The following is a 24,068-nucleotide window of genomic DNA, read 5'->3' on the forward strand; positions in this document are numbered from 1 at the left end:
CGATGACAGAAGGTTAGGTTTCATGACTGTGATTATTTGAAGTTTTTGTGCCTTCCCAAAGTAGAAGGATGGTGGGTATTGGTGTGTAAGACAAACCACCACCACCACCACCACCACCACCACCACCATCACCTCCACCACCACCACCACCACCACCACCCACCACCACCACCATCACCACCACCATCACCTCCACTACCACCACCACCACCACCACCACCACAACCACCACCACCACCACCCACCATCACCACCACCACCACCACCCACCACCACCACCATCCACCACCCACCACCCACCACCACCCCCCACCACCCACCATCACCACCACCACCACCACTACCACCATCACCTATCACCACCACCGCCATCCACCACCACCCACCACCACAACTACAACAACCACCCAATCAAACAAACAATTCTCAAACTTCATATTTATTTCTATGTATGTCTAGCCATGCTTTTTTTTGCTAATCTCCTTATGAGGTTGTCAGGGTTGTAGCGTTGGGGCTGCAGCCTGGCCCCTCAGAGCTCTTGTCCTGTAGTTCCTACTCAGTGCTGACTGTCTACAGGATAAAGTTGCATCCATAGCAATGCTGAGTGTGGTTGGTCAGTGGGGTGTTCCCAAACCAGATGTCTGCTACATCACCTGCTCTCTTGTTTCTACTAGCAGGAACTAGACGAGACAAATTGTCTTTACTTCTGAAGGTATTCTTGCCTGGCCCTAGTCACTGAAATTATAGAAACTTGACTGAGGTGGCAGGTCCTGCATTCCATGCAGGTTTTACCTTCAACTCCTGGAGCTCATGTGGCTTCCTCCAACATCTGGTATTAAGAAACCCTCTCGAGACCTCCTAAATTAATGCCCTATTACTGTGTGTTGGGTCAGTGGAATGGTAGGGATCTTCAAGATATATCATGACTAAGGGTAAAGGATTACCATGAGGCTGGCAAGGCGTCTCAGCAGATATGGACACATGGTGCCAAGATTGACAACCTGAGTTCAGTCCCCAGAACCCACATGTAGAAGAGAGCCAATTCCTGAAAGTTGTCCTCTGACTTCCACACATGCACACTAAAATAATACATACATACATACATACATACATAAATATTGAAGAAACCCAACGCTTTTAAAGAATAGTGAAGCCCAGAGTTCAAAACTGTGAGTTTTGTTCTCCATTCTGTGTGATTACAAATTCCTCTCCTCCAAGTGAAAAGGTAATTCCCAAACCAATTACTATATAGTGTTACAGGGTGAAGATATATATTTTCCCATCACTATCATTTCTGGCACAATTATGACTGGAGCTGCTACTTGGTTGAGTTCATAGAAACCTATGGTCAGTCTCTAGAATCCATTTGACAAATTGGTGACTTCAGCAGAGATAGGACAGGAACTGCCATCCAAACAATCTTAAGATCTCTAATGGTGGTTGTTTTAGTTAGGGTTTCTCAGACAAACCATCCACCGGGGAGGGGTGGAAGGGAGAGGTGGAACAAACAGAGAGAGAGAGAGAGAGAGAGAGAGAGAGAGAGAGAGAGAGAGAGAGAGAGAGAGAGAGAGAGGGAGAGATTTGGCTTTAACTCATAAGACTATGGAAATTTGGTAAGTGTAAAATCTGATGAGAGAGGAAGGCTAGAGACTAGTTCAGGTACAAAGATAGTCTGCTGGTAAGCCAGGAGGAACAGATATTGCAGATGGTGTTAGGAATCTATGGGCAACATCCTTCCGGCTGGGGAAATGGGTTTCCTGCTCTGTTTAAGCTTCCAGACGATGCGATGAGGCTGCCACACTATGCAGGGCAGTCTGCCTTACTAAAAGGTCCCTGCTTAGATATAAATCACATTAAAGGGCCTTCATAGAAACACCAGAATAATATTTGACTGAGTGTCTGGGCACTGCAGCCCAGCAAAGCTAATCATGAACTCATCACAGGAACCACCACAGTGTCTGACATCATTTCTGGGACTGGATACTATTTTTTTAGTCACTGTCTTGGTTCAAGAAGTCACAGTTGCAGATGCTATCTCTTGTCCTTCACAAATGGATTCTCCTTACAGTACTAACTGAGGGTCTACATAGAGAGTGAATCTTTTACTCCCAAAGGGTGTAATGGCCACCAGCTGGACTCCTGGACAGCAAAGCATCTGTAAATTGGGCGTTAGCCAAACTGTGCATCTTTTAGGTCCAAATCCCAACCCTAACTGAGGACCGGGAGGACATCTTAGGTCTTCAGGTACCAATATCAGCTCAGACAGTTGTCCAATGCTCTCCCTCACCGTGAGTGGTTCTTCCTGAACACCCTTCTGGTACAAGAACGAGGCTTTTGACCATTAATACTTGCCATGAAGTTTCAGGAGTCTTCATTTTGTGGACATGATCACTGTTTAGTCACTGCCTCCTGGGTCAGTGTCCTCACACGCAGAAACTGGACAATGAGTCCTTGACTTTTATTGAGGAGTCAACTTCCTCCTCCTGCTTCTCCTGCTTGTTTCTGGTTACAGGTGTTAAACAATGAGCTCACTCAGTGCCTGCCCTTCTATTCCCCCCCCCCAACTGGGAACGCTGGATTCTTTTTTTTTTTTTTTTTTTTTTTGAGCTGGGGACCGAACCCAGGGCCTTGTGCTTGCTAGGCAAGCGCTCTACCACTGAGCTAATCCCAACCCCGAAACCGGATTCTATTAACCACCCTACATCTCTTGGTAGTTACAGAAATGTGCCCTGCTTCTGAGTGCTAATCATCGATGCCAGGCTTCTATCATTTGAGGGTTTCGCCATCCCTCTGGCTCTGTGACAATGTCATTCCTGGACCACAAGGAGAGCCACCACTGTGATGTTAGCGCTCCTCTCACCAGCTCTTATTAAATGGCCTTGGAGAATGGCCTATCCCCTGCAAGGACATAAGCTTCTGGAGACTTTCTGACATTGCTTGTGGACTCCATTAGAGATTTCTTCTTTGCTACCTACCATAACAGCTCCAGAATTTTCCTCCACCCATCATAGGCCATCATTCTCCTGGGCACACAGGAGACATAATACAGTTGATATCACCCCATCCCGAGGGAAAATGTGGTGATGTCCTTACCACCAGTGGTAAATCCTGTAATCCCAAAAGATGCTCCAGAACAACTAGGCTGTCTGCCTCTCACGCTTTGCTTTTGCTGCCTCGTCATCCCTATTCCTCATCTCTCTGTAGGGATTTGCACCGCAGAACTTTGACGTAAAACTCGGACTGTGACTCAGAAGCAGAGCACATGTCTAACATGGGTTTGGTCCCCAGACTGAAATAAGGTGGGGGTGGGGGGTAGAGAGATGATTTAGCAGTTAAGAACACTTGCTGCTCTTACAGAGGACCTGGTACCCAACATCCACATGACAGCTCACACGTGACTCAAATTCAGTCTCAAGGAATCCAGTGTCCCTTTATGACCCCCATGAAGATCAGTCACAGCATGCATGTATGTGGTATACTTACTCATAATACATACATAAATCTTTAGAAAGTAAACGTAGGGGCTGGGGAGATGGTTCGATAGGCTGAGAATTGGTCATGTAGGCATGTGATCATGTAGGGCATGTAGCACTGATCACCAGCACCCTGTGAAAAGCTGGCTATGGTAGCATGTGCCCCTGATTCCAGCTCTGGAGAGGTGGACACATGAGGATTCCTAGATCTCCCTGGCCAGTCAGTCTTGTCAGATCAGTGAGCTCCAGAAACAGTGAGACCCTGTCTCACGACACAAGCTAGAAAGCATGTGAAGAAGCTACCCAACATCAACATCTGGGCTCCAACATGCATGTGCTCACATACATGTACACAGTTGTATACTGCACACACACACACACACACACACACACACACACACACACACACACACACACACCATTTAAAAGCCAACATAGGTATTCTTTTTTTTTTTTCCCGAGAGCTGAGGACCGAACCCAGGGCCTTGCGCTTGCTAGGCAAGCTCTCTACCACTGAGCTAAATCCCCAACCCTGGTATTCTTTTAAAAAAACATTTCAAACTTTATTATTTATGTGTATATGTCCATGTGAATGTAGGCCATGTGTGTGGGTTCCCACAGAGGCTAGAAGAGGCATATAGCAGTTCACAGGAACTGGAGTTACAGGTGATTGTGAACTGCATGATGTGGGCGCTAAGAATCAAACTTGGGTCATCTGGAAGAGCAGCAAGAGCATTTAACCACTCAGTCATCTCCTCAACCCCAAAGCTGCATTTATATTTTTTATTTTTATGTTTATAGGTACACGCTTGTGTGCACTTATGTGCCCTATGTATGTGCAGGAGCCTACTGAGGCCAGAAGAGGGCATCAGATGTCCTAGAACTAGAGCTACAGGTAGTTGTGAGCCACTATGTAGGTGTTAGGATCCAAACCCCAATCCTCTGCAATAGGATTTCCAAATACCTTCCAGGTTGTTACAAGTTCCCAGCAGTTAAATGACTCGCAACAGGGTGTCAGCCTCATGCCAGGGATCTGTTCCCCACTGTGGAATCTAATGAGAAGGTTTCACATCGAGTTTTACTATCTAGTTTTATTTTTCCCAATTTGTTGTTTTGTTTGTTTTGTTTTGTTTTGTTTTTGCTGTGCTTTTGTTGTTGTTTTCCCCTAACTGTGTCTGTTTGTAGCCTTTGAGGAGTAGACATCCAAACCCAAATCAGATGTGTAAAAGATGTTATGAAGAAAGCATGGGTGAAGGCAAAGACGAAGACAGCAGGCAGAGGAGGAAGGCACACCACAAACCAGATCAGAAGCTTTAAGAGGAGAGGGAAGGGGAGGGGAGGGGAGGGGAGGGCAGGGGAGGGGACTTGAAGAGTAGGGGAAAGGGAGAGTAGAGTAGAGGAGAGTGGAAGGGAAGGGGAGAGGAGAGGACAGGAAAGGAGAGGGAGAGATGAGAGGGGGAGAGGAGAGGGGGAGAGGAAAGGGGGAGAGGAGAGGAGAGGAGGACAGGAGAGGAGGGGGGAGAAGAGAGGGGGAGAGGAGAGGGAAGGGGAGGGGAGGGGAGGGGAGGGGAGGGGAGGGGAGGGAGAGCCAAGGCTGCATGGCACTCTGAGAAAGCCTTGGCTGGGCAATTGGCAAAGATTGCCCGTTAGAGGAACATTGCTTCTGGCAGAAATACCCTGTGCACTGTATTCAGACGTTGCTGGGAACAGAGTGGGTGGGGTGGGGAGGGAACAGTCTGAGTATGAATGTGCAGATCTGGAGGACTGCTGCTGGTCAGAGGTTGCTAGCCAACAACACTTCATAGAGCATGCTCTCTTGGACAGAGATCTGAGTAACACTTCCACAAGCGAATGGAAGTACGGAAGCAGAAAGAAAAGAAGCCAAGGTTGCAAGGCCAGATGCGCAATGGAATGGGAGGCTGCCAAGAAGCACGGTGGGTAATAAGCAAGGACACTCAATTGGATAGGATGCTTAGATTTCAGTGTTCTGATGCACAGCAGAGTGACCATGTAACAATAATGCATACCTCCAAAGAGTGTTCTCACCACAAAGAATCGGTGTGATTTGATTCTTATATAATATTTACAGGTATCGAGTCATTACACTGTACCTCATAAATATATATAGTTATTGCATGTCAGTAAATATATATAATATATTACATATTATATATATGTATAAGGGCTTGCATACATTTCCTTTCTAGTTTCGTGTGCATGGGTTTAGTTAACTGGTTTAATGTTACAGTTGGCATTAGTGAGTCTGAAGGCAGAGATATGACAATTTAAAAGAATGGTCAGAGACAGGCATGGTGGCACATACCATGGGATAAGGTAGTCCCAGCCTTCGGGAGGCTGGGTAAAGAACTGAAAATTCAAGGCCAGTCCATTCTCACACTTTGGGGTGTGTTTCAAGGAATATCATTGCCAAAATATAGAGATAATTTGCTTCGTTGGCTTCTCTAAAGCTACATTTTCATAGTTCATGTCGGGTCTTTTTTCCTTTTCCGAGTATTTATGTTTACTTCTCTATTTTCATAGCTGATATGTCATGGGATGCAGGAGAGCAGCAAGTGCTAATTTTGCAGCGAGGTTTCCCAGGGAGACAATTCACCTCAGAGAGAGGATGAAGGCACACGACACTGAAGCCAGTTTGGTGATTGGAGCGGTTTAACGTGTTATTTACAAAAGCATGGGTGAAGGGCTACCTACAGGAAGTCAGACAAACTTCAAGTGCTACACCTCTTTAGAGGCCTCCCTCCCCTAGCAACTGTTAATCAATTATATCTCTTGAGGGAGAAGTGGGGTCTCATAAGCCTGTGAGCCCTGCAGCCTGACACAAAAGAACGTCATTGAGTCCAGCTTTGAGAGGGTTCTGATAGACCATCGTAGCTGCTCTGATTGTGAGCCACAAAGGGACGCATACCAGGAGGACAGAGGTCCACTATGTGAAAGCTGGTTCAGTTGGTGATCCAAGATGGCTACCAATTCTGTAAAGACTCCCGGAAAGGCAAGCAGAACACTGGCTCAAAGCATTGTGAAGTCCAGTTACTTTTGCCTAGTATCTTTCCGTTTTCACCTGCTCTGTCTCAGAAGATGGTCTCACAAGGTTCAAACTTGTTCTGTCTCAGAAGATGGTCTCACAGGGTACAAACAGAGCCTGAGCGAAGAGCACAACACTTCCGGGTCTCTATCCTTTCTGGACCTTGGGTTCAACGAAGTTCTGTTTCCTCTTGAACTTCTTTTTCATTCTTTCTTTTTTCTTTTTTCTTTCTTTCTTTTTTTTTTTTTTTTTTCGGAGCTGGGGACCGAACCCAGGGCCTTGCACTTGCTAGGCAAGTGCTCTACCACTGAGCTAAATCCCCAACCCCTGAACTTCTTTTTCAATGTATGGTGCACGCAGCCTTAGTGATCTTTGGCTATAATTGTTTTAGCTCACACCTTCTAACCTGTCTTCTGCAAGTGCGTGTCCTGTGACCAGCATTAGCTGAAACTCAGATGCCTAAGTTGAGCTTGGAGTCTTTGCTACCTGAACTGGTTCTTCTTTTCCTTGTAGCACCCTTCCCATCTCAAGTCAGAACAGTAATGCCATTCTCTGCCGACAACTGAGTGTGTTGCCACGAGTTTAAAACATAAGAGACATTCCTTAGCATAAGTGTATGTGTGCTTATTCCCTCGGCGAATCTTCCCAAAGGCCTTTAGTAACGGACGTCTGTGTATTTAGAGCCAAGTGGCTGAGTTTTAGCACATTTAAATATCCTCTCATGGTCCATGATTGTGTAGTGGGTAAAGACGCTTGGTGCCAAGCTTGACCACCTGAGTTCAGTTTCTGAGTCCTACATAGTAGGAGAGAACTGGCTGCCATAGATTGTCCTCTGACCTCTACATGTATTCTGTGGCATCGAAACACACACACACACACACACACACACACACACACACACACACACTGAAATAAATAAATATAGTTTAAAAGAAAAAACCTCTCAGCAGCCCAAATGCTGGAATGACAGATGTATTACCACATCTGGCCTTTTCTCATGCTTTAAGTAGTTCTTCCAGTAACACAAAACTGCGCTGAGGTCACTGGACTTGGATCTTGCCTCTCTTGGGTCTGTAGGACTTAACTCTATTGTGCCCATCTCAGGAAACCTTTTCTGTGGCTACAGCTTCTCAATTATATATCTGAGTCCTAAAAGTAGATGACTTTACACTGGAGCCTGGTGGCTCCCAAGCTGTGTCCTTGAAAATGTATCCATCCTTCCCTGTCTGGCATTCCTCATTGGCAAAAAGGTACATTTTAGCTCTCTGACAGGTCAGTTACAGGGTTCAAACACTATACTGTTAAAGAGAGAGAGAATAAAGGCTCGGATAACCTACATAAAGTGTCTAGACCCATGGTTCTCTGGCGTTATTCTTCCCAGTAGGAACTTCAGTGAAATCTTTTCACTCGGTCTCACAAGAATCCTAGCACATCATACACTAATTCCCACCGTTGCATTCTGAATTGATTTTCAACAAGCTAAACTTATTGGGCCATTTCTCTGCCGGAAAGTCCCCATATTCCTGTTTTCTTTGAACTCCTTGAGCTGTTCACTTAAAACAATCAGTTTTACAGTTGGAACCTTAAATGCCTCACCTTGGTGCTTCTGATGATACCTTTAGTGCTCTGTATGTCCTGTCCAGGGACTAACCTCAACTCACACACAAAACCCCTTGGGTGAGAAGACCTGACTTCTTAGGATGATCTCCCCAAGTCAAAATCAAGCCATAGCCTGAGCCACTGAGCACTTTATTAAAAGCATTAACCAAGCAAAGCTGGGAATTCCTGAGATGTAATTACTTACTCTAGGGAGAAATCCGCTTTGGAATAAAAATCAAATCCAGTGCCCTGTCCAGTGCTATGTCTGGTACATTGTAGACAGCCAATATGTAGTGTGGAATCGTCAAATGTAATGCTATTATAATTAAAACACTTAACTTTCCCCTTTTCTCCCCCCCACCTCTCTCTCTTTTTATCTTTCCCACCATCACCCAGCAGTCTATTGTGTTCCCACAATGGCCTCAAACTCACAGTGCAGTCAAGGATAATCTTCAACTTTTATTCTCCTCCTGAGTGGTGTGGTTATGGCTGTACACCTTGACACCTGGTTTATACAGTACTGATGATTGTACCCAAGGCTTTCTGCAGCTAGATAAGCCCTCTACCAACTAAGCTACTTCCCCAGCGCTACTTAACTTATTTTAATCTATATTATCATATATAGGATTATAATGTTTGGATACAAGAGATTGTTTTTTATTAGAAGTAGTAAGGTTTATTACACCTCTTTGAGAATTTCTCCAGTTGCAAAGCTTTAAAGACAAACAATTCAACCACTCATTTAAAAAAAAGGGGGGGCTGGGGATTTAGCTCAGTGGTAGAGCGCTTGCCTAGGAAGCACAAGGCCCTGGGTTCGGTCCCCAGCTCCGAAAAAAAGACCAAAAAAAAAAAAAAAAAAAAGGCTGAATGAACACATAGCCTCTATTTTAAGCCCAAGGTAATTATGTAGATTGTGATAATGACCCCTGGATATTGGTAATCCGTTGCAGCTTGATAATTACACTCCATGAAGAGTTCAGATTAGCATGCTCCTTATTTTTCTGTAGAAGCTACAATTTAGAGACAGCTTTAAACCCTGTGGTGAAAGGGCCTCTTCGGAATCGTAAAGGCTGGAATTCCCAAGTCTCCTCTCTCTCTCTCTCTGTCTCTCTCTCTCTGTGTGTGTCAATTCTGTCTTAAATGTATAATCAGTGGACGGTTACTTTTTCCAAATTCTCTGAAAACAGTTGAACAAAAGTAACAGGAAAGGATTGTTGATCTGAAACCTGAATAATATGAAACCTGAATAACTGTTGTCGTCACAGCAGGGAGGAAGGGAGGGAGGGAGGGAGGGAGAGAGAGAGAAAGTGTGTGTGTGTGTGTGTGTGTGTGTGAGAGAGAGAGAGAGAGAGAGAGAGAGAGAGAAAGAGAGAGAGAGAGAAAGAGAGAGAGAGAGAGAGAGAAAGAGAGAGGTGATTTATTCACCAGACTTGGCTTCAAACAATAGTTCATTTAGAATAATTTGTGTGGATTTTGAAGTCAATAGGGAACCAGCCGCTGGGAAAGGCAAATGTAGCATCGTTGGTGTCACTGAGATGGCTGCTTCCCAGGGCTGCCCTGGAGTCCTGTTTGCACACTCGTTAATGGCACTTGATTATAATCATTATATGATTCTCTCCCAGTGAGGCCTGACCCTTATCAGTCAGGACACTTATTGTGTTATTCCTGTACCCAGTGTCTTTATATATCTATTGTGTAGAACTTAGCAGACCTTTAATAGACGTTTGTCAAGGAGACGGTACTCGTTTGGGTAAATATATGTTCCGAACCTTAATGAGTGAGTCTGGGCATAGCACTTGAGGCTATTCTTGGTTCTTCCCCACTTTGAAGACTAACCCTTTCAAAGTCCTTCAGCTCTCTAAAACCATGCATCATTTAGGTTTAAGATGCAAGTAATTCTAAATCAAAAGAATAAAGTTTAAAATAAAAATGAGATGGTTTTCACATCAGAATATTGTGGCTGTGAATCGGAAAAGAAGCGCTTTCTTGCAGTGATCCTGGTGGGAGAAACTCAGGAAGATCCATCAGCAAGCGTTACACTTCCAAATCTTTAAGGTGACGTTTACTGCTAAGGCAAAAGTCACACCTATCCTTTGTTCTCTGGAAAAGCAAAGGTCTCCAAATATAGACACAAAGATGTTAAACCCAGAGCAGATTGCAGAGCTTAAAAAGTCTGCTATATCAAAATTAGTGAAGCATAATATATAGTAACTCTTATTATAGCAGAATATACAGCCCCAAATGATAATTTCAAAATACTGGCAAAGAAAAGCTTTCTTATGATAGACTGTGGTTGTGTTAATTGTTAGCTTGGAGGGATCTAGCATAACCTAAAAGGCAAGCCTCCAAGCACACCTACAAGAGACTATCTAAATTAGATCAGCCTATAGGCATCTGTCTTAGTTAGGGTTTAATTGCTTTGAAGAGACACCGTGACCACAGCAACTCTTATAAAGGAAAACATTTAAGTGGGATGGCTTACAGTTCAGAGGTTTAATGGCAGGAAGGAAGGCAGCCTGTAGGCAGACACGGGGGCTGGAGTGGTAGCTGAGAGTTCTACATCACAATCAACCGGCAGCAGGGAGAGTCACTAGGCCTGGCTTGAACATCTGACACTTCAAAGCCCACTCGTAGAAACACACTTTCTCTAACAAGGCCACACCGTGTCCTTTTTTTTCTTAGATTTATTTTATTTATATGAGTGTCCTGTCGTCTTCAGACACATCAGAAGAGAGCATTGGATCCCATTACAGATGGTTGTGAGCCACCATTGTCTGCTGAGAATTGAACTCAGGACCTCTGGAAGAGCAGTCAGTGTTCTTTAACTGCTGAGCCATCTCTCTAGTCCTTGGCCATATCTCTTAATAGTGCCAGTCCCTATGAGCCTATGGAGGTCAACATATCTGTGGGGCTTATCCTGATTCTACTAATGAAGGTGGGAAGACCCATGTGTCAGTTTGCTTTCTGTTGCTGTGATAAATATCTTGAGCAGAGCACCACAGAGAGGAAAGAGCTTGTCTCATCTTATTGTTTACAGTCTATGGTTGTGGTGGTTTGTATATGCTTGGTCTAGAGAGTGGCACTATTAGAAGGTGTGGCCTTTTTGGAGTAGATGTGGCCTTGTGTGAGGAAGTGTGTCACTGTGGGGATGGGCTTTGAGACCCTCCACCTTGCCACGTGGAAGCCAGTCTTCTAGTGGCCTTCAGATCAAGAAGATGTAGAACTCTCAGTTTCTCCTGTACCATGCCTATCTGCATGCTGCCATGCTCCTGCCTTAATGACGATGGACTGAACCTCTGAATCTGTAAGCCAGCCCCAATTAAGTGTTGTCCTTTCAGAGTTGCCTTGGTCATGGTGTCTCTTCACAGCAGTTAAACCCTAACTAAGACAGTGGCGATAGGAAGTCAGGGCAGGAACCTGAAGACAGGAACTAAAGCCGAACCACAAAGAACTACTACTTATTGGCTTGCTCGGCCCACCTGCCCAGGAGTGGCATTGCCGACAGAATGTTGGGTCTTTCACATCAATCATTCATCCAAAAAACAGTGTTCCACAGACTTGCTTACGGGTGGATCTTATGGTGGCAATTTCTAAATCAAGGTTCACTGTTTCCAGATGACTCTATGTCAAGTCAACAGAAATACTAACCAGGCACCCTGCCCCTGCAGTGTTCCCACTCCCTGGCTGGGATCCTGAAGTGAAGAGAGAGAGCTCAGAGCATGCACTCACTGTTCTCTGCCCCTGCTTGTGGATATCTAATGAGCAGCTGCTTCAAGCTTCTGTCACAGTGACCTCTCTGCTAGGCTGACCCTGTCCTTGAATGAAATAAGCCTCTTCTCCCTTAACTTTCTTTGCTTGGAAGGTTTCTCCTTTTTTTTTTTTTTTTTTTTTTTTTGTTATCATAGTAACAGGAAAAGAAATAAACTGACATGTTTATAAGGTGCACTTCACGCTATTAACCAGTTCAAAAAGGAACGGGGCAATACTGGGCCATTTACAGCATTTGCCAACTGCCACCTCTCTCTAGTCCCAGAACATTTGAGCCAGTGGGGCCATTGTGCTTCATGGTCTGCTCTTCTCAGCCCCTGCCTGGCTCTTGGTTTTGCTCTGTGGATTTACCTGATGAGAAGAATCATACAGTGTGTAGCCGTCGTCTCTATCTCCTTTCATCTAACGATCTGGAGGTTTCCCTACCCTTTGGCAACCGTTGCCTTCCTTTTGTAGCTGAACAATATTCCACTGTGTGGACAGACTGTAATGGCGTATTGGATCTTCCCTCTGTGTCTATGGGAATAGGGCTGTAATACTGGGGTACTGCCCTGACTCATTTTAATGACGTGAGTATTCCAGAACACTTTGAGGACTATTAACCATAATTTTGGGGTGGGGTGATTACAGATGCCTTATTTTATAATATTTTGAACATTGGGCCTAATCATGCCAGATTCCGTTTCTTCGTGTGTAGTGTGAAGAAAATAAGCTTTGCCTAATTGGAATTTTTTTTCTTTTTCTTTTTCTTTTTTCTTTTCTTTTCTTTTTTTTTTTTTTTTCAGAGCTGGGGACCGAACCCAGGGCCTTGTGCTTGCTAGGCAAGCCCTCTACCACTGAGCTAAATCCCCAATCCCCTAATTGGAATTTTTTTAAGGGAAACATTGTAACATACTTAGAAATATGTGGGTTGTACGTGCTCGGTACTGAATTCATGATTTTATTTATTTATTTATTTGTTTGTTTATTTAATGTGTGTTTGTGTGTGTGTGTGTGTGTGTGTGTGTGTGTGTCTGTGTGTGTGTGTCTGTGTTTCCTTGGAAGTCAGAAAAGTACATTGGATCCCCTGGTGGTAGAGTTACAGGTGGTTGTGAACCATGTGACTTGGGTACTGGCATAGTACTGTGGCCCTCTGCAAGAGCAAGAAGTGCCCTAAAAGGATGCACTGTCTCTCCAACCCTTTCATGATTTTTAAAACTCCTTTATTTATATACTTCTGCTGTGTTTAAAGTATTTTCTTTTAACAGATCACTGGCTGATGTTATACAGGCTTTTATTTTAGTGCACTTTCATGAGGCAGACTTAAGGTACATATTTTGTGTTTGCTAATGGTCATTACAGCTGGTGCTAGTCAACGGACATTATATTTTGTAGATCTCACTTTGACTAGGTATATCTTTACACAGTATGTCTCTTTCCAAGTTTCAATTCAAATAATCAAGGAACTTTTTCTCCTGCCTCCTGCCTTCTGTTTTAGCTCCGATTTGTGTTGCAAATACACCTAGCCAGGTTGTCCATCTTAGGCAGCGTAGGGACCGATGAAAGACACTGATTTCTTATACACAACCCGGAAAATTTGTTATGCTCAGGTCTTACTAAATATACCAAACCTTCCTCCAGAATCTTTTCTTTTTAGATAAACCTCATATGTTATGTTTCATCGAAAACTTAAACTTTGCCAAATGCGCACTTCTTGATGTATCAGAATTGAGGGGTTCTCCAGGTGGCGCAGTGGCGCCTGGTGCCCCCGGGTTTGAGAGGCCAGGCCGAGCGCGGCGAGCTAGGGGAAGTGTTGGTACGGGTTCAAGTCCCACCACCTCACCGAGTCCTAGATTCCGCAGGTGTCCTGCGGGGAGGGGGCGGAGCATCGGGGGCGTGGCTGTGCAGGGCGTGTCTCTGAGCTCCGCCCCTCCCGCGTCGGTGGCTGCGGCGCCTCCCCCGCCCGCGCGCCCTTGCTCCGCGTCCGGCCCGCCTCGCCCCCGCGCGGCCTCTCCGCTTTCTCTCCCGCTTCGCTCCGGCCTCTCGGAGTCTGCAGCGGGGCGCCGGGAAGATGGCGGCGCGGGGAGGCGGCGCGGGGGGCCCGGGCTCGGGATCCGGACCCTCTGCTGGGACGGCGGGGGAGGCCGTGGAGCCCGCGCTGCGCCCGGGGGAGGTGGCTGCGCTGCACCCCCAGGAGGTGGCTGCACGGCTGCAGCGGATGCGACGGGAGCTGAGCAACCGGAGGAAAATCCTGGTGAAAAACCTGCCCCAGGACAGCAGCTCCCAGGTATGGGCACCGGGCCGGGGTGACCGGGCCGGGATTGGGGACACCGCAACCCGGAGGAATCCGGGCTGGTCCGGGCGCCTAGGAGAGGAGGAAGATATGCACGCTGAGCCCTTTACCTCGACGAAGCAAAGTCTCACTGGTCTGCAGCCAGTGAGAGCAGCATGTTGGGAAACTGAGGCTGGGCAAGACGGAGCGGCTCATGTAGGGTCTGGGGGTTCTGGGGCGGCTGCTGCCACGTCTGGTCTGTACTTTGTGTTCCCTCCAGTCCAAGGCGGTGTTGTAGGTGAAGGCGCAAGGAGGGCAGCTGAGGAGCTCAGATTTAGGGGACTAGCTTCCGGAGCCCCTCGAGAAGGAAAGGGGTCCCGCGTAGGGTGTTGGGGACTTGGAGTGCCACGGGGGCGGGGTCACGCGAAAGCAGGGAGAGTTCTGCAGCAGAAGCACTTGACCAAGTTTGTATGAAACAACTTTGCTCCGCTTGTTAAGGCCGCAGAAAGCAGAGGCTGATACTGCGCCGGCAGAGTCTTGCAGCCTTCTGCCAAACCAAGTATGGCAGGATTTGTTTCTCAGTGCTTGAGCGGAGTTTAAAAGTTAAGCAGCTCGCCGTCTTTAATCCAGATTAACGGTTGCTCTTGGATTAGAAAGCCTGAGTCGATTTAACTTTTTTTTTCCTTGATTGCGAAAGTTAAAAACTTATTGTAGGAGCGCTAGAGAATTTGAAGGATTTTCCTGAGATTCATATTCATTCATTCTCATTCATAGTCCTCCTTCCCATTTTTTTCTCTCTGCCTTTCCCTCATTTCCGCTCCTTTCTTTCGAGACAACATGTCAAGTATTCCCAGGCAGGCTTTGAATTCCTGATCCTCCTTTCTCCACCTACCATGTACTGGGATTTCAGATGTGTACCACAGGCTGGACAAAACAGTCCACCGTGGTGTGTGTGTGTGTGTGTGTGTGTGTGTGTGTGTGTGTGTGTGTGTGGTGTGTTACTCCCAAGATTTCATGAATACATGCAACACTCTACCAATTGAACTATTGCATCGCCCATGTTGTCTTTCTCCATTTTCTTGTACATAAGTATGCACATGCACTTGTTTTTTAACAAAAAAATGAAACAATGTATCATTCTTTAGGTTTCCTACATGTGCAGATGCTTGTACATTTCACATATAGGTATTTGAATATGTAAACTAAATGCAATGATCTCTGCCCTGATAGGCAGGACCCTATTTGGCAAATTTGTGAAATTCCTTTTGTGGTTCATACAGAGTTGCAAGAGGACTGGCTAATAATAACAGTTACATGTTCTGTGACTCATAGAATATGACAATGCCTACCTCATTACCGTTTGTAGACTTTGTGTAGATACAATAAACATAAGCCTACAACCTCAAGGTATTTAGGTGGTGTTATCTCATCATTGAACTTAAGATGTGCCACAGTGCCTACTTTCCTTTGTCAGGTGGTGTTTCTGTGTTGCCACCTGAAGGTCCTCTAAGTAGGAAAAATAGCCTTCCTGCTCATGAATGGCAAAGGTCTCCATGGAGCTCAGGGAGAGGGGGGCTTGGGAGAAGCAGATGGCATTGCTACAAAACAAATTAAAGAAGTATGGATTCTGTGATAGACAATCTAGAAGAAGATGGAGAAGTGTCTGGATTTCCTCTGCAGAATGTCAGCTATTTCTGTTGTAACATTTCCCTGCATGAAGTCTAAAAACACTTAATGCAAATTCAAGGCAGTTCTGTATGTTCTTGCTTTGCTGTTATCTTTTGCATTTCTGTTCCCAAAAGAGGCGGAAAAGAAACCCAAGGGTCTTAGGAACTATTTCAGTCCTACCTCATCTATATGCTGACAGAAGGCTTTCAGACACTTACATCTGTGATTGTTTGGGGGTAGGGACATATTTTTTTCTCTGTTTTAAACTTACAATTACTCTAAAACTCAGGATTTTTCTGTAAAAGCAGCTAGTTTGTTTGCATAAACTAGCAAATAAAATTGGTTTAAGCTAAGATATCTCAGTGAAGTCATTTAAATTTTGCAACAAGCTCAATTCTTATGCCCTACCCACCCCCTTTAAAAAAGAACTGGAGAGATTCACCCAAAAGTCAAAACAGAGCTGCCAGTCAGTGGTTAAGCAAAGGTCTCCTGACTGGTCCTGCTGTTGATCTTTTTCTCTAGTAATGGGTAGAATAAAATGTTTGGATAGTTCTGATACACAGTTTTGAAACTGTAACAGATCAGTCTTAGATTCCAGGTGAAGTATGTTGGAATATGTTCTTTGTTCCTCCTACAAGCCCCCTCTTCCTCAGTACTTGAATTAGATTTGCCAGTTTTCTGTTAGTGTTCATAACTAAAAATGGCAGTGTTATGTAAGTAAGTAAATTAGGTATTAAATGTGTTAACTTCCAAAAGATAACAAAAAGAAAGTCTAATAGATTATTTTTATGTGATAATGGATGTTTTTACTTGTCTAGTAAAATTCATTTTCTATGTTGTATTTTTATGAACATAGTCAGTATGACCTCCTTTTTTCTTTTGGGTTGTGTCTTTAACTTCCCTTCACAATGTCTGATTTTTCCTTACTGACTGTATTTTATTTTCAACCTACTAATCAAAGTTTAACTTTATTTTATATCTTTTTGTCAGGAAGGATTATATTATATTGCCTGAACTGAAACTGCATACTTAACTGTTATAAAAATACTGTGTTTAATAATTAATCAGATATTTGAAATACTCTGTTTCTAGACGAGTTTGTATATTCACTCATTTATTTTAAAAGATCACATTAAGGGCTGTCCTAGTTAGCTTTCTGTTACTGTGATAAAAACCACAACCAAAACAAACAAACAAGCAAACAAACCAGGATTTATTTTGGTTTACAATTTATTGTCCATCATCAAGGGCAGCCAGGGCAGGAACGTAAAGCAGGAACCTGGAGACAGGAACTGAAGCAGAGGCCATAGGAACATGGCTTACTGGCTTGCTCCCTATGGCTTACTCAGCCTGCTTTCTTCTATAACTCAGGACCACCTGTCCAGGAGTGGCACCACCCACAGTGATCTGGGCTTTCCTGTATGGATCATTAATCATGACTTGCCCCCAGGCCAATGGAGGCGGTTCCTCAATTGATGTTCCCTCCTCCTGGATGAGCCTAGCTTGTGTCAAGTTGACAAAAAGCTAATCAGCGTCAGGACTAGTTCTCAAATTGCCAAGTGTAAAGAAGCCACTGTTTGGTATTTGGTTAATAGTAACCTGATATTTGTTCTTTTTTTTTTTTTTCTTTTTTCTTTTTTTCGGAGCTGAGGATCGAACCCAGGGCCTTGCGCTTGGTAGGCAAGCGCTCTACCATTGAGCTAAATCCCCAACCCCGATAATTTGTTCTTAACATTTCAAAAACATGGTTATTTTATTTTAAAAAGGTGTGTGCATATGTATGTTCATGTATGTGTGTGTGCACGTGTACTCACAGATGAATATGAACATGTTTACATATGTATGTGGAGGCCGGAGGCCAGTTTCAGATATCTTCAGGAACGCATGTGATATATGAGTGCTCTCTCTCTCCCATCTCCCCTCTCCCCTCTCTCCTCCCTCCCTCTCTCCTTTCTCCTCTCTCCTCTCTCCTCTCCCCTCTCTCCTCTCTCCTCTCTCCCTTCTCCCCTCCTCCCTCCCTCTCCCCTCTCCCCTCTCTCCTCCCCTCTCCCCTCTCCTCTCTCCCCTCTCCCTTCTCTCCTCTCTCTCACTGTTTTTTGTGAGGCAGGTTCTCTATGTAGCTCTGGCTGTCCTGGAACTTGCTATGTAGGTAAAACTGGCCTTGATCAGAGATCTGTCTGCCTCTGCCTCTTGAGTGCTGGGATTAAAAGCTTGCACCAACACATTCAGCTTTAATTTTCAACCTTGTATTTTTTTTAAAAAATTTAATTATTTTTGTATTTTATGTGTATGGGAGTTTGCCTGCATTTATGTATGTATATCATGTGTATGCCTAATGCCCACAAAGATCTGAGGAGGGCATCAGGTTGCCCTGAAACTGGACGTAGTTATAAATGACGATTAGCCTCTGTGTGGGTGCTGGAAACTGAACCCCAGTCCTCTACAAGAGCAACAAGTGCTCTTACTCACTTAGCTATCTTTCCAGCCCCTCTTCCACATCCATCTCTTCTGAGGTAGAGTCTCTCACTGGTCAGGAGCTCACCCATTTGTTTGGGCTGCCTGGCTAGCAAGCCTCAGGATCCCTCTGTCTCCACCTCCCCAACACTGGGGTTGCAAGAATGTGTGTGACATTTTGGGACTGATGCAGCAAGCACTTTTCTGACTGGGCTAGTTCCCCCAGCCTCTGGGGAATTTCTTCTTAAACATAGCTCTTTAAAATAGAATTTTCTTTCACATATTCGTGTAACATTTACAATGACAGCCTACAGATCCACAGTTTCTGTGACTTAAATATTTATAGAAAGTATTTTTAAAGTGAAACCTTTAAAGTACATGCATGGAATACCTTATAAAAATATAATCTATAAAGTCTTGCTGGACCTGATGGCACAAGCCTGTGATGCCAGCTCCTTGGGAGGCTGAGGCAGGGGCACTGCAAGTATAAGACCTTCCTAGGCTACAGAACAAGTTCCAGGTCCAGCCTGGGCAACTTAGTGAGATCCTGTCTCCCAATTAAAAAATAAACACAGGTAGAGCTGGGATTATACCTCAGTGGGAGTGTGCTTGCCTAACAAATGTCTGGGTTTGATCCCCAGTACTGAGAAAAATAAGAAATAAATAGTATACACAAGCACACACACATATGTGCATATTAAAGTCTTTATGTTAATATTACTGTACAGCCTGTCAGACCCTCTCTGGTCTGCCTCTGTAACTTTCTGCAATCCTCTTGGCTCTTTTGTTTACCTGGTCCCAGCTTTGGATCAGGTCTCTTTACCTTTCGAAGAGATTGTTATAACTTTTCAGTTCGTCACTTCCTGTGGTCCTTCCCATCTCTTACGTCTTAGCCTGTCCTTTGTACAGTCACTGTGCCACTTGCGATAATTCCCATCTCTCTTCCTTGTTTAAAAAGATAAAAAGTAAAAATCCTGGGCTGGGGAGATGGTTTGTTGGATAATGTGCCTGTTGTGTAAGCGTGAGGACTGCAGTTCGAATCCTTAGAACCCAAAGCCATACATAGCTTAGCACTCAGGGGACAGAAACATGGGGTCCCCAAGGCAAGCTGGCTAACTAGATTGAGCTCCTGGTCCAGCCAAAGACCCTGCTTTAGTAAATAGAGTGACAAACACTTACGGAAGACATTCAGTGTCAGCTCTAAGCCTCCATAAGCATGCCCAAGCATACATTTCACATGTACCTGCATACACATATGCACACGAAAGAGAAATAAAAGACGATCCTACAGAAAACCATTGGCTTCATCTTCCCAGGACCCGTGCCTTAACCATTCCTGTTTTTATTTTTTACTTTTTTTATTTTATGAATGTGAGTACACTGTGGCTGTCTTCAGACACACCAGAAGAGGGCATCAGATCTCATTACAGATGGTTGTGAGCCACCATGTGGTTGCTGGGAATTGAACTCAGGACCTCTGGAAGAGCAGCCAGTGCTCTTAACTGCTGAGCCATCTCTCCAGCCCTAAACCATTCCTTATAGTAACAAATGGTGGCTCTCATTTAGACAGTTGTGAGAGGGGAGCTGGGTAAAGTTTTGTGTTCTGTCTGAAACTTTCCTATTTTATGTTCTACCAGGACCGCTGAATTTAAAAGTGATTTAGAGTAACTTCTTCACAAAATGTCCTCTTTTTTCCCTGAAATTTGACACTTACAGAGAGTGTACATTTTTTACCTTATGGCTTTCCACCGTTCCTGTTCTTTTGTTTTATTACTTTTAGTTTAGTGTATGCTTGCTTGTATGTATCTATGAGCACTGTCTGCATGCCTGGTGCCCTCGGAGGCCAGAAAGAGGTGTTGGAATGCCCGGAACTGAAGTTACAGGCAGTTAGTTGTAAGCTGCCGAGAGGGCGCCAAAAACCAAACCCAAGTTCTCTGTGAGAGCAACAAGTGTTTTTTGCTGAACCATCCCTCCAGCCTCATAGGCATGACCTCTGAATAATTTGACATGATAGGATGGAAATCTAAGATTTATGACTCGCCCCCCTACCCAGACAACATTTGTAGATCCATCCATTCCCATTACTCTTGCCTGGATTGTAGACAACCATTCATAACTCCAATCCCTTATGCCCTCTTTTGGCCTTGTCAGGCGTGTACATGTGTGTGCGCACACACACAAACACACACACACACACACACACACGAAAAACTTAAGTATTTAAAAGAATATTGCACTTCTCTAAGTTACATAAAGATTGTTTGTTATCTGAAAATTCTGTTACATTTCCTTTTCTAATGTAATTGTACAGAGTTAACATGTCAGCTCTAGCTGCTTGGTGTTCATTACTCCATTCCCCGTGTAACAAGGCCACTGACAACTGTCATAGAGACACATGTCTGGGTTTCTGGGACACCACAGGCTCCTCACGTTTTGAGTGTTGGCAGAAATTCTCGAAAAGTGTTTCAGAAATTCTATTCTGTGCTGTTGAAGCTGAATTCTAGAAGAGTATTTTGGAGCCTGTATCACAGTGCTCTGTTAAGAGCATGTACCAAAAGCCTCACATAATCAAGAGAGCATGCTCCAGGTGAGCTAGAGAGCATGGCCCAGGTGAGCTAGAGAGCACTGCCCAGGTGAGCTAGAGAGCATGCTCCAGGTGAGCTAGAGAGCATGGCCCAGGTGAGCTAGAGAGCATGGCCCAGGTGAGCTAGAGAGCACTGCCCAGGTGAGCTAGAGAGCATGGCCCAGGTGAGCTAGAGAGCATGGCCCAGGTGAGCTAGAGAGCACTGCCCAGGTGAGCTAGAGAGCACGGCCCAGGTGAGCTAGAGAGTATGGCCCAGGTGATCTAGAGAGCATGGCCCAGGTGACCTAGAGAGCACTGCCCAGGTGAGCTAGAGAGCATGCTCCAGGTGACCTGGAGAGCACGGCCCAGGTGAGCTAGAGAGCATGGCCCAGGTGAGCTAGAGAGCACTGCCCAGGTGATCTAGAGAGCATGCTCCAGGTGATCTAGAGAGCGTGCTCCAGGTGACCTAGAGAGCACTGCCCAGGTGAGCTAGAGAGCACGGCCCAGGTGAGCTAGAGAGCACGGCCCAGGTGAGCTAGAGAGCACGGCCCAGGTGATCTAGAGAGCGTGCTCCAGGTGAGCTAGAGAGCATGGCCCAGGTGATCTAGAGAGCATGGCCCAGGTGAGCTAGAGAGCACGGCCCAGGTGAGCTAGAGAGCATGGCCCAGGTGAGCTAGAGAGCATGGCCCAGGTGAGCTAGAGAGCACGGCCCAGGTGAGCTAGAGAGCACGGCCCAGGTGAGCTAGAGAGCGTGCTCCAGGTGATCTAGAGAGCGTGCTCCAGGTGAGCTAGAGAGCACGGCCCAGGTGAGCTAGAGAGCACGGCCCAGGTGAGCTAGAGAGCACGGCCCAGGTGAGCTAGAGAGCATGGCCCAGGTGAGCTAGAGAGCACGGCCCAGGTGAGCTAGAGAGCACGGCCCAGGTGAGCTAGAGAGCACGGCCCAGGTGAGCTAGAGATCACGGCCCAGGTGAGCTAGAGAGCACGGCCCAGGTGAGCTAGAGAGCACGGCCCAGGTGAGCTAGAGAGCACGGCCCAGGTGATCTAGAGAGCACGGCCCAGGTGAGCTAGAGAGCACGGCCCAGGTGAGCTAGAGAGCACGGCCCAGGTGAGCTAGAGAGCACGGCCCAGGTGAGCTAGAGAGCACGGCCCAGGTGAGCTAGAGAGCACGGCCCAGGTGAGCTAGAGAGCATGGCCCAGGTGAGCTAGAGAGCATGGCCCAGGTGAGCTAGAGAGCATGGCACAGGTGAGCTAGGGAGCATGGCCCAGGTGATCTAGAGAGCATGGCCCAGGTGAGCTAGAGAGCATGGCCCAGATGATCTAGAGAGCACGGCCCAGGAGAGCTAGAGAGCATGGCCCAGGTGAGCTAGAGAGCATGGCCTAGGTGAGCTAGAGAGCATGGCCCAGATGAGCTAGAGAGCATGGCCCAGGTAATCTAGAGAGCATGGCCCAGGTAATCTAGAGAGCATGGCCCAGGTAATCTAGAGAGCATGGCCCAGGTGATCTAGAGAGTGTGCCTCAGGTGATCTAGAAAGCATGGCCCAGGTGATCTAGAGAGCATGGCCCAGGTGATCTAGAGAGCACGGCCCAGGTGATCTAGAAAGCTCCTATTACCAAATAGGTTAATTCTTATACATGGCTCTTCACAGTTGTGTCCCATTTTTTTTTTTCCGTAGAAGGAATATGTTGGGAGATACTTCTTTTTGCAGGTCTGAGTTTTAACATCTGTTTAAATTTGCTTGCTCTTGGTGGGTAGGATTACACCAGTCGCACAATACCATCTAAGCAGCTTTGTGCAGCAGCCGGCCTTCAGCCGCCAATCACAGGTGCGCCTGTGTCTGAGGGCAGACCTCTAGAAGGGTAATGAATTACATGGAGTGGTCTCTAAAACGAGACTTAGAAAATAGGGGAAGCTAAATAAATTCAACCCTGCTTGGGGTGATGGTGTACAAAGGGGGCCCTGCTGCTAACCCACTAGGACCCCCTTCTTCTCTGTAGCCATGTTTAGCTCTCTTTAGCCTGGTGGAAAGAGGCCAGCCAGAGAGTGCTAAACTCTTAAAATAAAGAAAGGAAGGAAGAAAATACAGTGCATACGTTTGGTTACTTTTGTTGCCTACGCACAGTGGCCTTACTTGGAAGGGGTAGTGTGCACCAGGAGGGGAGGTAGGAGATAAGTGGGGAGATCAGCCTTCTAGAACACTTAGTGCCCTCTCTCCTCTAGGTGTTGATTAATGGTTACCTGCAGGGTTGCCCTGAGGGGCTGGGCACTTGTTCTTCAGATCTGTTCTCCACCTTTCTTACCACTCTCAGGGGCTAGCCTGTGCTCAGGACTGTTGATTGAATTTACAGGCTTCCCTGGAGTCATCAGGAGATATGCTCACCTGGCTGTATGGGGGCAGGGGGCTGACTGTATTAGCCGTTTCCTACCCAGTGGCTCTCCAGTATACTAACACACCTGGGACACCAGACCATTCCCTCTGTCACCTTAGGCTCAGGGGTGGGGAGCCATGGCTAGCCACAGGATCTCTTTAATCCTCTGTAGGTTGTCTCTTTAAAAAAGTAATCTCTGCCATTCTTTCCTTTCTGTTTTTATCAGTATATATTCATTGAGCCAAATAATTCCCCATTATCCTTCCCTGATTGTCCCGCCCACTGACTCCTTCCTCTTCCCAATAGGCCCCCATCTTCCGTGTCTTATACAGTCACTCGCTTTTCCATGCCCTGTTTTGTTTTGGTTTTTGGCTGAGAAGTGGATGCTGTTGCCCATAATGAGATGAGACCCCCTCTTTCTTGCCTTTCTAAGCGGCATCCAGATGTCCCTCTCACTATGGTGTGGATGGGCTTCCTCTCTGTTTGCCTTAGGGAAGTGACAAAAGCCCAAGGATTTGATCCTTCCCCTCTGCTCAAGTAACTGGTTAAAACCAGGCAGTTACTGGATCTCAGCCCACCTCTGTCCAGTAGTGCCATCCCCAGAGTGACCGTTCAGCAAGGTGACAACAGAAGCCAAGCGAGGTGGCTCAGTGGGCAAAGCTGTTTGCTCCTAAGCCTCACATCCACATGGTGGAAGGAACGAACTGATTCCTGTAAGTTGTGCATGTATGCACACGTGTATATGAACACACACACACACAGAGAGAGAGAGAGAGAGAGAGAGAGAGAGAGAGAGAGAGAGAATATAAACAAATGTAATAAAAATTTCAAAAATAAAGAAGCCATGAGAATTGTTTGTTAAGGAAAATAATCCTTTTTCTT

General features: G+C 45.8%; 1 protein-coding gene across 5 annotated transcripts in view; it reads left to right on the plus strand.

Moving 5' to 3' along the window:
* Raver2 (ribonucleoprotein, PTB-binding 2) overlaps positions 1 to 24,068 on the plus strand; it is a 101,475-nt gene that overhangs the window by 6,028 nt on the left and 71,379 nt on the right. The window contains exon 3 of one of the 5 annotated variants that reach the window (XM_063287969.1): positions 5,298 to 5,407. Coding sequence is in view for 3 of the 5 variants with exons in the window: in XM_039110292.2 (XP_038966220.1) it covers positions 13,531 to 14,149 (619 nt within the window). In the remaining 2 variants the exon portion in view is untranslated. Of the gene's footprint in view, positions 1 to 5,222; positions 5,408 to 13,515; positions 14,150 to 24,068 lie in introns of those variants that run through there. The other 4 variants (XM_063287970.1, XM_039110292.2, XM_006238451.5 and 1 more) reach the window with 4 other exon arrangements.

The sequence above is a fragment of the Rattus norvegicus genome, chromosome 5, assembly GCF_036323735.1.
Source record: "Rattus norvegicus strain BN/NHsdMcwi chromosome 5, GRCr8, whole genome shotgun sequence".
Lineage (NCBI taxonomy): Eukaryota > Metazoa > Chordata > Mammalia > Rodentia > Muridae > Rattus > Rattus norvegicus.